The following is an 18,620-nucleotide window of genomic DNA, read 5'->3' on the forward strand; positions in this document are numbered from 1 at the left end:
AGCAGCCTGCCCCACCTTGACAAGATTGAACTATTGGTTAGGAAGTTTCTTTTCCTGACATCACTTGCTTATGGTGTAGAAACTGTGGAGCTGAACTGAAAGTAGAACTAGAAGAACTGTGTGTAGGTGCTTATAAAAAATGTCTTTCCTTTTCCTCCTTTCTGTTTTCCTTTAGGGTAAGGGGTTAAGTGTGACCCATGACCCAGGTCAAATCTACTGATTTTGAAAAAGCAGACTTAGTGTTTACATTTAAAATGTTATTTTTGTGTAAAAAGTAAATATTTCATTATTATACTTTATTACATTATTACCTTTTATTATTATATCCATTAGTAATATGGATTACATTATAATCATAAATATTGCATTCAGTATATGGCCTTTGACATGGTTTTGTTGGGCAGTATGGCCTAGCAGAGTTAAAAGGTTAGACACCCAATGCCTAGTGGATTTCTTCCACACAATATTTCCCACATTTATCCTCTTATATTCATTCTCATTCTTTGTCCTAGTTAAGGATCTCAGTGCCTTCCTTGCTTTCTCTCAACCACGACATTCCATCTTTGTATGGTACTCCAGGCATATTCACTGATTGTCTCCCATGCATAGTAACACTCACTCTTCTCTCTCCTCCTGTCTGCCTCCTGGATTACTTCAAATTCCAGCTAAAATGTCACTTTCTGTAGGAAGCCTTACCTGATCCCAGTAACCCATAATTCTAATGCCTTTCCTCAATTGATTATTTCTAGTTTATCCTGCCTATAACTGTGTGTGTGTGTGTGTGTGTGTGTGTGTGTGTATTTGCAAGCTGTCTTTCCTTTTAGACTATAAGCTCCTCTAAAGCAGGGAATGTAGTTTACCTTTCTTTGTATCTTGGTGTTCAGCACAATTTCTAGTTGCATTCTAAATTCTTAATCGATACCTAGTCACTGACTTTTCTAAGACTAACTTTTACTAACATTTATTCTATATGTATCTGTATATGACTGTGTATATACTTTTAAATTTGCTATATAAGAGTGTGAGTTTCTTGAGGGCAGGGACCATTTAAAAAAAAATAATTCTATGTATCCTTAATGCTTGGCATAGTAAAGGATGTTTTTTGGCTCCTTAAAAAACCCATCTCCTTTGCAGATTTCCCTATTACTGTTACCACTTTGAAGTTCTGAGGAAACTGAGGATCAGGGAATTTAAATCAATCAATCAAAAAGCATTTTTAAATACCTTCTGTGTATCAGCACTATGCTAAGCACTGAAGATAAAATTTTTGAAAAGGTAGTACAGTGAATAGAGTATCATTCCTGGACCTCAGGTACTTGAAAGAAGAATCAAAAAGCTCCTGTAGAAGGTGGGATTTTAGTAGGAACTTAAGGAATCCAGAAAAATTAGAAGGTAGATATAAGAAAAGAGAGTCTTCTAGGCTTGCAGGTCAGTCAGAGAAAATGCCCTGATCCAAGAGATGGAGTTGTCTTGTTTGTGGAACAGCAAGGAAGCCAGTATCATTGGATTGCAAAATCCATGGGGAAGGTTTAAACTCTAAGAAGATTGGAAAAGCATGTGGGGAGAAAGGGGACAATTTACGACAGGCCTTAAATGCCATACAAGATTTTTAAAATTTAATCCTGGTGGTGGTAGGGGAGCACTGAATATGAAATAGAGAGGTAACAGACTGAACCTGGGCTTTAAGAAAGTCACTTTACTAGCTGAATGGATGATAGACAGGCAGACCCACAGCAGGCTGTTGCCCTAATTGAAGTATAAGATGATGAGGCCAGGATGAAGTATTGTCAGAGGAGGGAAGGGGGCATGTTTGAGAGATGTTTCTAAGGTGGAATTGACCAAGCTCGATGAAAACTTGGAAATGAAGGGTTAGAGCGTGAGATACCCATAGTGGTACTCTGGACATAATAGAGAGTTGGAAAGGGATAAGGATTGAAAGTGAAAGATAATGGGCTGTTTGGAACATGTTGAGTTTAAGCTGTCCACTGAATATCTATTTTTAGGGGTCTGAAAGACTGTTGTAGATAGATGTGAGACTGAAGGTCAGCAGAGAGGCTCGTATTTGCCGAAGGCCAAACATTTAATAAATAGATCCCTTGAAGTTATTTAAAATTCTCTTTCCATCACACAGTTTTGCCTAATTGACTTAGAAAAGGAAAATCTAAATTTTTTACTTTCCTAAGAGCTTATAAATCACTTGAAAGTACCTCCCTGACACATCCCAGGACATACGTATGACCTGGCCAAGACACTTAACTTTTCAGAAAAAGTTCTAAAAGGTCTCTAAGACTGAGTTGGAAAGTGTTTTCTGGCCTGTATAGGTAAGGGGGAGTTGTTCAGAATTGGGGGGATCCTAACTGCCATTGAAATCATAGGTATAGCCCATCTCTGCTGTGCCATAATCATTGCTATTAAATTATCCTGACCAATCATAACTCATTTTTAATCTATCTTACTTAATTTATACTTTTCTACAATTTATAACATTTCTCACTGTGAAGACAGGAAGGCAGAAAGATTGGATTTTGTTTAACAGGAACTGGGTTCAGGTTCCGGCTCTGACACTATGTTTGCCCTGGGTGAGTTAATGAGCCATTTTGTGTCCCAGTTTTCTAGATAAAATAAAAGTGGTGAACTCGATTACTTAAAAATTTCCTTCCAGTTCTAAATGTAAACTCTTCAAACCGATGTTAATAGAAGTGTTTTACTATTGCCAGTTTTATCAGAAATATTTATTTTTTGAAAGAATTCCAGTGTTTTCCTTGTAAACTACATTATCGGTGCTTCACCTACATAGGTGAAGGAGCAGATAGAAATTAGAAGCTATTTCTGCTAGGATATGAAGATATTTAGCTCCTTTAACTGTGTCTTACCATGGGGAGTTTCCAGGTTCCAGAATTGTTTAATAATTCTTTCTTTCTTAAGTCTTTACCAACAGAAGGGTTCTTTGAACCATTGTTTTTATTGTATCTTTTCTCATTTAATTTTATCTTGCTCTGTTTTTTGTTATGTTCACTGAATTTCATCTGAGTTCAACAATCTCACATCATCTCTGTTTAAAATTTAATGTAACTTAAATTTGAGAAATCTTGAATTTTAAAAAATATTGCTATACATAGTTCCTACTTAACTATATTTTTAAGTTCATAAATAAGTTCATAAAGTTACTCTAATGCCATGCTTTGTTTCTTCATCTTCAACAAAGATAGAACGGGCACTAATTCATTTCTAAGAAATTGGGACCCCACCGGTGTCTTTCAATCTTCTAGAATATTCTTTCCTACCTATAACTCCTAATTCAGAAGTATATGTATGGGAAATGGTACAGAAACAGTTACAGCTCATATGATAAGTATGACTACAGCAGCTATCTGTACTAACTATTGAATTAATGAATAAAGAGCAACTATTGAATTAAAATATACTGCATTTTAGCTTTGACAGCACAGTTTTTAATAGGAAGTTAAAATCAAATAATGAATACAGTTATTGATTCAGTCTGTTTTGTTTCATTGTATCTCATTTCCTTTCTAATAAATTCCAACTTAATTGAATTCTTGATTGATAATTGACACTGTGTTTACAAAAACAAGTGGGGATTGGAGGTTGGATTATTTTATTTATTTTTTAAGCTCTGCTGACTCTTATTTTTGTTATATACAAGACTTTACTAACCATTTGACTGCCCTCTAGATTATAGCCCACTCCTATTCCCTTCCAAATCTTGAATTTCTCACTTCCCTGTTTACATCTTCTTTACTACTCTAGGAGAATAAAACTTTTTTTGTGAATAAATAATGCCCTTCTATCATTTCAATAGGCAGAAATTCCCTACCCTTTCTCTTTCCTGATGAGATTAGATTGAGGTACCCTTATCACCTTGCCTGAAAGCAATGTTTACATTTCATAAAATTGGCTAATTAGGAAAGTTTCTGGCCATTATATTTTTATATTATGTTCTATATATTTTATAATATACACATAAATGTTGCTTTGCAAATAATGTTATTCTTACCAGCAGACATTTCATTTAATTAAAGAAATAAAAATATTTTAGTACAAAATGATCCACAAGGGTTTATCTGTATTTTATAGTTATTGCTACCTTATTCGTATTACTTTCATGAGTTTTCTGTGCCCCAGAAAATTAAGCTCTGGGTCATTAACCTCTGTGTACCTTGAACTTATCCTTGGGTGACCTTCTGTCATCACAACCATACTTCATAGCCTTTGAATTTCCAGAACTTACATTCTTCTAGAATGTAAGCTTTTTAGAACCTAGGGTACAAGCCAAGAGACTGAAACTTGTTGTTGCTAAGGTTCACAAAATAATATATGTTTTATTTTTCCTTTTTTTGGTAGGAAAAGTCATCAATAAAGATTTGCGTCATTATTTGAGTCTTCAATTTCAAAAAGGTTCAATTGATCACAAACTCCAGCAGGTGATCAGAGACAATCTCTACTTGAGAACCATCCCATGTGAGTATGTGAATGATGCAATTAAGATGCAAGCATTCTGGTTAAATTAAAGATATACATAGGTAAAATTAATAAAGACTGCAGCTCTGTTATATAGAGATTGGAACATCTTCCACCCCACTTCCTCAACCCTGGGATTGAGAATTAATTAGGTTGCAATAAACTCTTGAAAAACTTGTTGTTGTTTTTTTTTGAAAATTGGAAAAATTTTGATTATGGAGAAAAATTAGAATTGTTAATGAAATATTTAAGATAAAATAGTTCTATTGCTTCTGTTTTGTTTCATTTAATATGTATTTATTATGAGCACTGTGTAGCTATAAATTGGAAAACAAAACAGTATCTTCCCACAAGGACCTCACATTCTAGTCAAATGAGGTAAAACATACACTGGAATAGCAAACAAAATCACACCTAGTGAATGGAACTCTTGGGAAACTAATTGACATGGCTTTTCCAGAAACATCAGTAGTATTGATTTGATGTTTGTTCCTAAAACAAGAAAGAAGTGATCGTCATGGAATGGGGATTGACAAAAGACTTGGGGCTGAAAGTGAAGAGTCATCCATAGCTGACTAAGATTGAAAATCTGTTGAAAATTGTCCACAATTTTACAGCATTAAAATCTGAATCCTACTCCAGACCCTTAAAAGCTTCATGATCACTTAATCTCTGTGGTGCTCAATGAGTCATTTTTGTGCTGGGCTCAGTTTCATTTAATATAAAATGAAGGTATTTATAGCTACAGTGCCTATCTTTGCTACTACTTTGTTGTGTATAAAAATACCTATAAGTACTTATCTATAAGATTTTTACAATCAAAATACTATCCAGAAGTCAGTCAGCAGGTATAAGTACCTATACTATATAAAAGTCAATGATTATTGCTGTAACTGAAGGCACACGGTATATGGAGTACCATTCAAATGGAAGGACAGGTTATATTTCTGCCCCTGGTAAAACTCTTATTTTCACAAAAAAAAAAAGGGAAGAATTTAGTGTCTTCTTTTTCTGTGGCCTTTTAAAAATTGGTCTTTAATCCAGAAGTTGGTGAGTATGTTCTTATCTTCCAGACATGTTAGTGGTAGGGGAGGGATGAAAAGAAACTTTTATGGCAGCTACTGTTAGCTGGACTTGGGCTAAGTACTTTTTAAGATAGTCTTCTGGGGGGCGGCTAGGTGGCACAGTGGATAGAGCACTGGAATCAAGAGTACCTGAATTCAAATACGGCCTCAGACACTTCATAATTACCTGGCTGTGTGGCCTTGGGCAAGCCACTTAACCCCATTGCCTTGCAAAAAAAAAAAAAAAACCTAAAAAAAAGAAAAGAAAGAAAATAAGATAATCTTCTGTCCATTGTGCTGCTTAGAAACATGCTCATTTTATGAGTATACACACCATATTTGAAAGTCTTTATAGGCTTAAGTAATTATGATCAGATAAAGGAATTTTGGACTTCATATGTTTTGAAACACTTTTTTTTTTGCCTTTCTCTAATCCCAGTGCTTATCACAGTATGGGGCCTATGGTAGGTGCATAGAAAATGCTAGCTGACTGACAAGTGACTGATTCTATCTGTGTGCAAATGAGGGAGAGTAAAAGAGTTGGTCTTGGGAATTGAGTAGATTGAGGAACTGAGAACTTTGGATCTTTGAGGGAGCAACAGTATATGAGTTGAAGTTGCCTAGAATGAGGGCTAGAATTGGAGTGGAGGGGCAGCTAGGTGGCATAGTGGACAAAGCACCGGCCTTGGAGTCAGGAGTACCTGGGTTCAAATCCAGACTAATAATAGCTAACATTTATATTTATCATTTTTAATCTTATTTGATCCTCAAAATATCCCTGAGAGGTAGGTAATATTATGATCTCCATGGTATATTTGAGGAGACTAGGGCAGAAGCGAAATGACCTGCTCAGGGATCCAAAATTGATAAAAATCTAGATCAGTCATGAACTCCATTTCAAATCTTCAGGTCCAGTAATCTATCCATTGCACTCGCTCTGCTACTACCTACTGTCAGTAATATAAATTGGGGACATAGTTGATGAGGTGGGGTTTTTCCTTTTATTGCTAAGTTTTCTCCATTATATCACCTCCCTTTCCCAGTTAAAAGGATAATTGAGACTTGGGCTATTAGTTGAAGTTTAATAAAGTGCTAAGTGTTGGTTCTTAGGCAATTAAATGTCTCATGATACTCAGACTCAGCTTCTTCAGAGTCTCTGTAGATTTGAATTTCATAAATTCACAGGTTTACCTTTATTTTTTAAAATTCTCTTTTTTCTCATCTATACATTATTTATTGTCCTTAGTTTCATTTGGAAATTTCACTTAGAGACTTATTTGTGAGTGTTTATAAATGGTATGTTTGTGAGCATCATCTTTGAATATTTTGTGAGTCAAAATGTATTTTATTTTCTGATTTTCCTCTTTTCCCTTTAGGCACTACCAGAGCCCCCAGGGATGGGGAAGTACCAGGGGTAGACTATAATTTCATTTCTGTTGAGCAGTTCAAAGCACTTGAAGAGAGTGGAGCATTGTTAGAAAGTGGAACATATGATGGTATGTGACCTAAAACATTTCATATCCAGGAGCATTTCTGATTAATAGAAAACATCTTAGACAAAATTTGATCAATGAAATAACAATTATTTCTTAAGTTTTTCTTCCTTTTAGAAGTTCATTTTTCTTCATTGATATGAATTTATAAATTACTAAAAACATTGAAAAAGCCAAAGGAACTTAGCTTTATGATCCCTGATATAGGAGAGAGTAATCATAAGCAGAAAATAAAATTCATGATTTAAAGGTGGGGGAAGGATGAAATGAAAATGAATTCTATTTAATTATAGTGACTTAGCTTGGCCCTGAAAAAAAAAAGTTGAGAAAATATGCCTCTCTGTTCATCACAGAGGTAGGAGAATATTATATATACTATTGTGCAAAATCAATGTTAGTTTTGCTGAACTTTTTTCCTTTTCTTTGTTACTAGGAATGACTCACTAAGTAGGAAAATACAGAGAAATTGGAAAATGAATGTGATGTAAAAATAGATCAATAAGAAAATAAACTTTTAAGAAACAAAAACATTATTAAACTAAAGTATCATATCATAAAAAGACTTGAAAGTGAGCTGTTCTTTAATAATTCAAACATCCTGATATAGTATTCTTCACTGATTCCTAGTGAATCAGGAGGTATTTATTGAATGCCTAGGTAATTCACATTTTCATATAGCATTTAGAATTCCTAAGTACTTTCCTCACCTTGATCTTAGAATGTTAATTTCCCAAAAGTTGTTATAAATGTTCTGTCAAATGAGCAGTTGATGGAGTTGATTGTTTCTTATCACATAGAAAGGATATGGACATTCTAGAACTTAGAAATAGTCATACTTTTTATAATAGGAAATTTAAGAAGAGATACAAAGAATTAATTGCATGTGTTCTATGTAGTTAGACTAATATTAGCCTGTCCTCATCTAGGAGGAATAGGATTGCAAATATTTTCAAAGTCTATGACAAGCCTACACAGATACTTTTGGAATTAGGAAACATACCTTCCTGGAGCAGTCATTAGGGCTAAAAACAAGTATGTGCCATTGGATTTGTTAATTATGATTAAAAAATTACATCTCTAAGATGGAGTTAAGATCCATCAGTTCATTCAAAAAGCTCTCAGTGTGTCACATCCACATAGGAAAGAAGTTTCAAGCAAATGACTAAGTCGTACCAGGGTTTATGATGACAATTCAAGATTAGACCATTGCTACCAGAAATTGCTAAAGGGTCACCTATTCTTAAAGAACCTAGTCTTTGTAATCAAAGTATACTGAAAGAAAATGGTAGAACCCATCTAACATATCACTGCAGGAGGAAACGGTTTTGTACCCATAGCATCAATGTAAAAATTGGAAGTAACTGTTGTCTGCAGTTGCCCAAGCAGATCCATGAAACTTAAGAACATTGTTTATTAAATGTCACCATTCCAAGCATCTGTAACCCCCAGGTTCCATGAAATGAAAAGTTTTCCAGATAGAGTACAACACAGAAGAGAAAAAATAATTTGGAACAGAATGAGGTACATGTCATTTCTGTTATCCTGGATCCTCTTGGAAGCATATTGATACTTTCATCCTTACTACATCCTACCTAATACTTCTAGCTACAAAAAAACACAATTTTTTTTGTTTGTCAGTGTAATCATACAGAGGACATTAAATATAAAGAAATAATTGGAAGATAGTGACTTGTTCTGATAAGGATAAGATGGCATTAATCATAACAGGAAGTTGAGGGGGAGCGTCAAGCAGAGTAAAGGCAGGAATTCCCACAAGCTGTCCTCCAGACCACTCCAAATACCTTTAAATAATGACTCTAACCAAATTCTAGAGTGGCAGAACCCACAAAATGATTGAGTGAAACCGTTTTCCAACCCAAGACAACTTGGAAGATCTGTGGGAAAGGTCTGTTACATCAGGGGGGGTAGAAAGGGCCCACAGTGCTGCCTGGAAGTGCCAGAATGAACCAGTTCCGACCACCTAGGAACAGCCCCAGGGCACCTGGGTCCATGGAAGCATTGATGGTTTCCAGACTTTTCAGTCCAAGGATTGCCAAGGACAATTAGGAAGAACATCAGAGTGAGAGCAGAGCCCAATCCAACTCAGACCTCAACACAACCCTGGCCCCCAGGAACCAAGAGCATGCCTGGAGAGCCGCCTGGGGAGTCACCCCACAGCTGCTTCCACAGTACTCAGCCCATGGACAGTAAGGGGGAATTGCAGAGGTCTCTCTGCTCTCCTGAGGCAGGACTCTGTTGCTTTGCCCATACTCAGATCCAGGTCACAGACTGGGGCCCCAGTCTCAGGAAAAAGAGCTTTACTGCCATAGTGGAGGAGAGACCCTCCTCATAGTTCCAGAAAAGAGGGAAGTGCTTGTGATCATCCACAGACCAAGAGAGCAGTTAGAGACTGATAAGAACTTGGAAGAATTGTGGTCCCTGGTACGGTATCCCTGAAAACAGCTGAAAAACCCTCAGAAGTTTGGGAAGATATGTGTTCCACCATGGAAGCAGAGACCCACCTTAACAAAGCATTAAAATCAAGTCTTAGGCTGGGGAAATGAGCAAACTATAGAAGAAAATAATCCAGCATAGACAATTACTTTGGTCCAATGGAGGATCAACATATACACTCAGAAGATAACAAAATCATATCTTCTGTATACAAAGCCTCCAAGAAAAATATGATTTGGAAGGCTATGCAAGAGCTCAAAAAAGATTTTGAAAATGAAATAAGGGAGGTAAAGGAAAATTTGGGAAGAGAAATGAGAGTGATAATGGGAAAATCATGAAAACTAAGTCAGCAGCTTAGTGAAGGAATTACCAAAAATATTGAAGAAAATATCTTAAAAACCAGTTTGGGTCAAATGGAAACTGCAATTCAAAGGGCATTAAAAAGCAGAATTGGCCAGAAGGAAAAGGAGATATAAAAGCTCTCTGCAGAAAATAATTCCTTCAAATTTAGAATGAAGCTAAAGGAAGCTGATAACATTACGAGAAATCAAGAAACAATAAAACAAAACCAAAAGAATGAAAAACTAGAAGAATATGTGAAATATATCTCATTGAAAAAACAACTGACCTAGAAAGCAGATCCAGGAGACATCATTTAAAAATTATTGAGCTACCTGAAAGTCATGACTAAAAAAGAGATTCTAGAAATTATCCAGGAAAATTGTCCTGGTATGCTAGAAGCAAAGTAGAGGGTAAAATAAAAATTGAAAGAATCCACTGATCACCTCCTGAAAGACAGATCTGAAAATGAAAACTCCCAAGAATATTATAGTCAAACTCCAGAACTTTCAAGTCAAGGAAAAAATATTACAAGTAACAAGAAAGAAACAATTTAGATATTGTGGAGCTACAGTCATGATAAGACAAGATTGAGCAGCATTTACAGTAAAGGCTCAGAGGGCTTGGAATATGATATTCCAGAAGGCAAAGGAGCTTGGAATCAGCCACCCAGCAGAACTGAGAATCAACCACCCAGAAAAACTGAACATCCTCTTCTGGGGAAAGGATGGACATTCAGTGAAACAGGGGACTGTCAAACTTTTCTGATAAAATGACCAGAGCAGAACAGAAAAGTTTTACCTTCAAGTACAGGACTTAGAGGAGGTAGACAGGAAAGGAAAATTATGACAAATTTAATGATGTTGAACTATGTGTATTCTTGCATGGGAAGATGATACTGTTAACTCAAATGAACCTTCTCATGCAATTTGAAGGAGCATTTATAGACAAGGCACAGTAGGGAGTTGTATGTGAAGGTATAATATATTATAAAGATGGAATTAATTGGAGAGAAAGGAATGTACTGGGAGAAAGGGAAAGAAGAGGTAGAAAGAGTAAATTATTTCACATAAAACAGGTAAGGAAAAACTTCTGCAGTGGAGTGGAAGAGGGGGAAGATGAGGGGAAGTGAGTGAGCCTTTCCTCTCATCAGAAATGACTCAGTGAGGAAATAACAGAGGGGGGAGGAAGAGCCAGGGGTGTAGAGGATAGGGGAGAGGGTAGTCATATGCAACACAATTCTGAAGAGAGACAGGGTGAAAGGAGAGAGAATAGAATAAATGGGAATGGGGGGAAGTAGAATGGAGGGAAATACAGCTAGCAATAGCAATTGTGGGAAACATATTGAAGCAATTTCTCTGATGGACTAATGACAAAAAATGCTATCCATTCCAAGGAAAGAGCTGATGGTATCTGAATGCAGATTGAAACACACTTTTTATTTCTTACTTTACTTTTCTTGAGGTTTCTCTTTTCTTTGTGGGGAGTGGGGAGAGAATATATTTACTTTATAGCATGACTTTTTTAATGTGTGTCATGGCTACACATTTTTAACCTACATGAAGTAATTTGCTTTCTCCATGGGGGAGTGGGGTGGGAGGAAGGGAGAAAATTTGAAACTCAAGGTTTTAGAAGTAAATGTTAAAACTTGCTTTTGCATGTATGCTGGGGAAAAAAAAATTAAATAAAATATAAAAATAAAAAAAATCAAGAAAAAATCATAATAGGAAATTTGGGTTGGCAAAAAGCTTTGTGCAGGTTATGGTATTTTACTTACCTTCATAATAATCCTATGAAGGTGAGTACCTCAAATTTTATTTTCATTTTATTGATAAATTAGCTAAGATTTAAAGAGATTGTCACTAAGGTCAGCATTCTTTCCACTAAACTATTCAACCTCTTTATCAATCTTGATTCTTCATAATAAGGTCATCATTTTCTAATGAGAGGAACATTCCAATATCAGCATTTTTGAGTATTCTTATTTTTTCTTATTAACTCTTTGTTATACTCCCTGATCAATTCTTCACCAAAATGACTGACTTCATTTTGTCAGAACAATTTGAATCATTATATATTGTTGGGTGTGTTCCCCTCTCCCCACAAAAAAGCACCTAAGAGAATACTAGTAACTTAGAGCTTATATATCTACAGGCCACCCATACAGAATCTTTAAGGCTCATCTATACAAAAATCAAGGGCATCTTTAGTGAAGGTATTGGAAGGATAAGAACAGGATTTTGTAAATGATGTTTAACAACTGATCACATCTTTGCTCTTTCACAATTAACCAAACGAAATAGAAAATATATGGCTTCAATGTGCATTATGGTTGATGATGAAAAACATTTGATTCAAAACAGCCTTATGATCACTTACAGCAAGATATATCACATCCAAACATCAAAAGCATTCAAGATACCCTGAAAGATGTAACAAAAGAAATAACCATATTTAATGGTTCTCTGACAAAGCATAAAACAGGGAAATTTATACTTGCCAAAGGACTGTTCTGTGATGAAGAAAATCCAGATTAAAATCTAAGCTTAAGAATTATGTTGATATCATGGGTCTTCCTCCAGATGCAGATGTTTGTGTGTGACATTTTATTGACTGCATCAAGCTCTTGAACATTGTAAGCCTCTTAGAAGAAATCTCTAATCACTGAAAAGAATTTGACTTTTCCATTCATACAGAAAAGATCAAGTAGATGAAAATATCTGTTGACCACATTCTTGTCCATCACACACACACACACACACACACACACACACACACACACACACACACAGCAAAGATGAACAATTAATTAGGTCCACAGTTAAATAGGAAAAGGAGTTAAGACTGAATTTCCTTTGGCAAATTGTTGGACTTCTTCAGTGACCCTAAACTACCAATGAAAGTAGAAGTGGAGGACTATCTACAAAGGGAGTAAAGAGCAACAAGAGTGTGAGTAGACAGTGATGTATATATAGCTAATGAAACATTCTGAAGAACAGGAGTAAAAAATACAAGGAGTGATGTGAGAGGGAGAGATTATGGGCTAGTCCCATGGTGTAGGTGAGGAATGACAAGGGGGTAGATAAATTGTGACACTAACATCCTCTCAGAGTAGGGTGAAAGCAAGGAAAGGTCCTTAGCCCTTTATGCAGACCTCATGGGACCCCTAGGGTAAAGTCTGAACAAAGGTTGCATTAAGATGGGCAGCTATTGGGGCAGCTAGATGGCGGCAGTGGCCCTGGAGTCAGGAGGACTTGGGTTAAAATCTGGCCTCAGTCACTTAATAATTACCTACCTGTGTGACCTTAGACAAGTCACTTAACCCCATTGCCTCACCAAAAAATAAAAAAAAAGGACAGCTATGATTGGATTTCAACCTACATAATCACAAAGATTCATTTGAGCATTTGACAGTTTTTATATGTTCCTTAAATTTCATGCAGAAACTATTTTGGGGATAATTTCTCCTTTTATAACATTAAATTCCTTCAGAAAAAACACTCAGATCCTCAATGCTTCTTAACTCGTAGCTTTCCTTTTTTTTTAACAGACAATTTATACTTTTCTAGTTCCCTGTTAACTGGATGTTTCAATTACTTATCTCATAACATTTCAAACAGTTCACATATCCTAACTTCCTGTATCTCATCATAGTCTATCATCATTCCAACTCTTGGTCTAACTTGCAAGCCCAAAGCCTATTCTTTATCCTCACTGTGGCCTTTTATCCCTTGACCCTTCATGTCTTTCCCAGGCCTGCACTGACCACACATTCTTTTCCCTTCCCCATCTTGACCCCTTTGTTGAGCCAGTCAGCCACTGTGATGCCCTTGAATTACTCCCACTATCTAGTCCCTTTGTTCCTGCTAAATGAAGCTGAAGAAAATCAGCATCATACTGACTGATTCCAATCAAGACTGGCCCTCACTGCAGTTTTTTAATACCTCTTTGATGGATTCACAGTCCTCCTCACCATAGCATCTCTTCCATACCTCCCACCTTCTCAGTTAAGACCCTAAGGCCATTCTCAGAAGGTTACTCTTTCTCCCCTCTTACCCCCATTTCACATCACCTGGAAAACATTTGCTTCTGCTTTATTTCTGTTTCTCATGAAGAGGTGGCTCTGCTCCTTGCCAAGGCAAATGCCTCTATTTTCACAGTGACCTCCTCTATCCTCCTCCCTCTGACTAATCTTCCCTCTCTCTGTCTGTTGACTGCTTCCCTACTGCCTAAAACATGACCAAAGTCTTCACTTAGACTGTGCATCCTATCTATCCTTCCTTTTGTATCCATATACAGTCAATCTTTGCACTTTCTTCCTTCTCACAGTTTTTGTAATATCCCTCATATCTACCCTACTTCTCTCCTTTGACATTGCTGCTAACCCCAGTCTGGCTCTATCACCTCTCTCTGGAGCTGCCTCAGATGTTTCCTACTTCACTCCATATTCCACTGAGGCATTATATTCATATTCATCTTAAAACACAGCTCTGACCATGATACTCAACCCAGTAAGCTCCAGGGCACCCAGCCACCTCCAGGATCAAGTATAAGTCCTTAGCTTGGTCTTCAGGCCCTTCTATGATACCCCTCTCCCAGTCTTCCTCCTCCTGACTGCTTCACACCAACCACACACCTCTTCACTGATGCTCTTTGGGTCTTGGATGCCCTTCTTCCTCCTCTCTTTAATCCTGGTGACTTCCTTCTATTTATTCTCCTTTGTGACATGAGCATCCTTTCTTTGTGTCTCTCCCCAGCATGTTGACTGGAAGATAAGAGCCACTTACAAAAGCCTAGCTCACCCACTGACTAATTCTCTCCCTCCTCATCTCCCTGGCTTTTTTTACTTTTCAGCTAAAATTCAAGAAGCTTTCCTGTCTCCCTTAATACTGAAACCTTTCCCTTGGGTGACTGCCTTTACTTTCCCCTATGTACACTGTTTATATACCTTCTTGTTTACAGTTCCCCCAGTTGTCTATGGGGTTAAGTATATCTTGGTTAAATGTATACCCAAGGTCACGCAGCTAGGCAATTAAGTGTCCGAGGTCAGATTTGAACTCAGGTCCATCTGACTCCAGGGTCAAGTACTCTATCCACTTCACCACCTAGCTGTCTCCAGCTGTGAGCTTCTTAAAGCAGGGATTGCCCTTTGCCTTTCTTTGAATCCCCAGGTCTTGGCCCAGTCTTGCCAAGAGTTGGTCTTTAATAAATGCTAAGAGACTGTTGTGATATATTTGTATTTATCCGACCTGGTGCTTTGAGAGGCTCTAAAAGGTGATAGCAAAGCTTCCCTATCTAACCAGGGACAAAAATGTTCTGGGAAATAAAGAAGTCATCCATGGTTGGAGCTCCTACTCTGTCTAAGGCCAGCCAGAGGTACGAAATCAGGAAGCTTGCCAGTCGGCTTATTATTGTTGAATGCCTGTCCTGTAATTATCTTGAGGTCTGTAGGGGACCCCAGGGTGCTTAGCAGGCTCTGGGATTCCTGTCAATCTGGAGGGCTCTGAGGGCAGCTTTAACAATAGACTGTATGTCAAGAGATCATGCTGGTGGAGGAAAAAAGTCTCATCACCAGCTTGGCAACAGGCTGGTAACATTTCCAGGTGCAGAAACTCAGGAGGTATTTTGGTGATTACCCACCTAGACAAAAGTAGATCCTTGACTGTAACTCATATATGAAGGAGAGAAACAGACTTGTTCCTTCATTGTCATGGAGAGCTTCCGTCAGGAAATTCCCTCTACCAATGAAAGCCAGCATCTTTTCTCTAATATTTTAGAGATTAGACTGAGATAGCAAACATAAATGGCCCTGTAGCCCACAGATTAACTTAGATTTAAAATGTAAAGTTATCTCTTATGGTATTTTTATTTATTTTGTGAACTATTTCCCATTTACATTTTAATCTGGTCCTGATTGTACTCAGGAGTGGTACAGGCCACATGTTAGACCCCTCTGGTCCAGAGCACTAATAGCTTTAGTGACTTATTCAGGTTCTTACACAGTCAATATATATCTCAGATAGGACTTGAGCTTAATTCTTCCTGCCCTGGAGGCAGGCTCTCTACCCTTCATGCTACTTCCATAATGTTAATCCCATAAACTTGTATGGACTTCACAGTGTACAAAGTACTTTCAAATTTCGAGTGAAGCAGGAGAAAGGGATGAAATTGCAAAGATGGAAGTTTAGGCTTAATATCAGGAAAGAAAAACTTAGCAATTACAATTATTCCAAAGTTGGATAACCTGCCTTAGAAGATAGTGAGACTCCCCTTTTCCTGGAGGTCCTCAAACAGAAGCTAAATAATCACTTGTTCATGGAAATTCTTTTTTCAGATATAGGTTATAATGAAATCTAAAATTCTTTGATTCTGATTGTAGGATCTCATTGGATCACCACAGTATTTTGTTTTGGGGTTGGTGTTTTTGTTTTTGTACCAGACCTATGATTTCATAGTTATAGAAAGGTCACAATAAGGAAACTCACTCTATTAGTATAAATTGGCACCTATTTTGCAATGAACAGTTTTAAAAACTTGACTATTTCAGAGAAGTCATCTCCCTAGGGTCACATGGGTCACATGGCCACCATATCTAAGAGACAGTGCTTAAACTAGCTATTCCTGACTCCCAAGGCCAGCCCTTTGTCCATCCAGTATGTTATGTCACCACAGGAATCACCCTGCATTACTGTGTTGCAAAGTATTATTAATTCCTTTTCTACAAATGAATCAAGGAAGGCATAAAAAAAGGATAAAACCCATCTTAAATGGTGTAAAGGTTACAAAGCACTTTTCTCATAACACACTTCTGAAGTTGTAAGTACTATTATCCTCTCTTTTACTGAGAAGAGAAAAATGAGAATCAGAGAGGCCATGGATTTTCTCAAGCTTTACTGTCAGAATGAAAATTTGAGTCCACAATTCTGACTTTGATTATAGTGTTCTTTCCTCTACATTATATATATGTTAAGAACCATGTAAAGAGTACAAAGTGTTATAGGATTTTAGATGAGATAGGATCACTTTGAGCTTGTGTGATCAACTTCAAGAAGGCCAGACCTTAAAGAATGTTTAAAATTTTGATAGCTTGAAATGGAGAGCTTGCTAAAGGAAAAGCTCAAAATGACAAAACACCAGAATTAGAAGACTTTGCTGAAGCACAGATTTTGTATCGGGGAATAGTGAAAGTTTAGAGGTACATTTTGAAGGTCTCTATAAGAAAGGAATTTACACTTTGTTTTGTAGCCAGTGGGGATCCAGATTTTTTTGAGTTAGGGTATTCACAAGTAGAAATGCTGGTGATTTGAAGACCAGTTTGAAGGTTGTTGCTACAGTATGGAGAAAAGGTAATGGTCTGAGCTAGGGTGGTAGCATTCTGAAAAGAAAGAATGAGACCATTTATAAAAGAGAGTGTCAAGAAAAAAATCAATATGGCTTGGCAGTTCAGAGAGTTAGGAGCTGTGTAGATTGAAGTTTCAAATGTGACTAGAAGTTTCAAGTCTGAGTGAGAGAAAATAATGGTGCTATTAACAGAAATAACATTCTCTTGGAAATTGAGAGAATGCCCATCAATTGGGGAATGACTGAACAAGTTCTGGTATATGGATGTTATGTAATACTATTGTTCTCTAAGAAACCATAAATGGTTGGAATTTAGAGGAGAATGGAAAAAATTACATGAAGTGAGTGAAGGAAGCAGAACCAAGAGAACAAGGTACACCTTAACAACATTGTGAGTTGATCAACCTTAATGGAAGCTGCTCCTCTCCGTTCAAAGAGCTGGGACAACCCTGTTATGGACAACACCAACCACAAAAAAAGAAAAAACAAAATCAAAAATTCCAGAATCTGAATCCAAATGGTTATTATATTCACTTTTTTAAAACTTCTCTTATGTTTTTCCTTCTATCCCATAGTTTTCTTTCTTTTTGCTTAATCCTAACTCCTCAGACCCAAAATGACTAATATGGTAAGCATATAAAACAAAAATGAACATGTACGTCTTTTACTAGACTGTTTACCACTGAGAGGGAGGTGGGTGAGAAGGGAGGGTGGTAGAAAAATGTATAACTTATCAATATGCAAATGAATGAATGTTGAAAAACTTTAATAATATGTAATTGGGAAAATAAAATAAAATATCAAGAAATAATATTCTCTTTCTCTCTCTGTCTCCAGACCCCTTTCTCTCTTTCCTCTTTTCCTCTTTGGCCTTACCTTTCTTTTTTAGTGTTCTATATAAAATATTACAACTTTTAAGAAATACTCATTTAAATATAAGTACAAAAATATCTTCTAGAGAAAGATTTTCAAAAGTGGTTTGTATTTTCATCAACCATTCTATAGAATGGATATTTGAAAGTTAATTATAGTATTGTAGAGTTGTCTATGGAATATGACGATCAGGTTTATGGTTCATGTTGGAAGTTAAATTTGAGGTAGAATTTTCTCGCATCTCTCTGGGAGACCCAATTTACCTCACATGGGTGAGTGTCTTAATTAATTCTTCTAGGGAGCAAAAGCTTTTGCTTGGAGGAAATGATTCATCTTAAATAGAGAAAGAGTATTTTATTTCTCAAAGGATAATTTGCTTACTTTATCCCATTAAAATATTAGCACAGTTATGATTAATTCAAGATCAGAACTCATGGTAGCCACCAACTGTTAATACAGATAGTTCTGATGATCCTTCTGTACTTGGCTTTTTAATTAAAAATATGTATAAAATTGAGAAATTAAGTTATTTTAACTGTTTTCTATATCATTTATTTCCACAAAAAAATGTTAATTC

General features: G+C 36.6%; 1 protein-coding gene across 2 annotated transcripts in view; it reads left to right on the forward strand.

Moving 5' to 3' along the window:
* Positions 1–18,620, forward strand: part of MAGI3 (membrane associated guanylate kinase, WW and PDZ domain containing 3) — a 218,311-nt gene that overhangs the window by 114,748 nt on the left and 84,943 nt on the right. For both annotated transcript variants that reach the window (XM_074188464.1, XM_074188465.1), the window contains exons 2-3: positions 4,363–4,479; positions 6,920–7,039. In XM_074188464.1, the coding sequence (XP_074044565.1) occupies positions 4,363–4,479; positions 6,920–7,039 (237 nt within the window). The remainder of the gene's footprint in view (positions 1–4,362; positions 4,480–6,919; positions 7,040–18,620) is intronic.

Source organism: Macrotis lagotis, chromosome 5 (assembly GCF_037893015.1).
Source record: "Macrotis lagotis isolate mMagLag1 chromosome 5, bilby.v1.9.chrom.fasta, whole genome shotgun sequence".
Classification (NCBI taxonomy): Eukaryota; Metazoa; Chordata; class Mammalia; order Peramelemorphia; family Peramelidae; genus Macrotis; species Macrotis lagotis.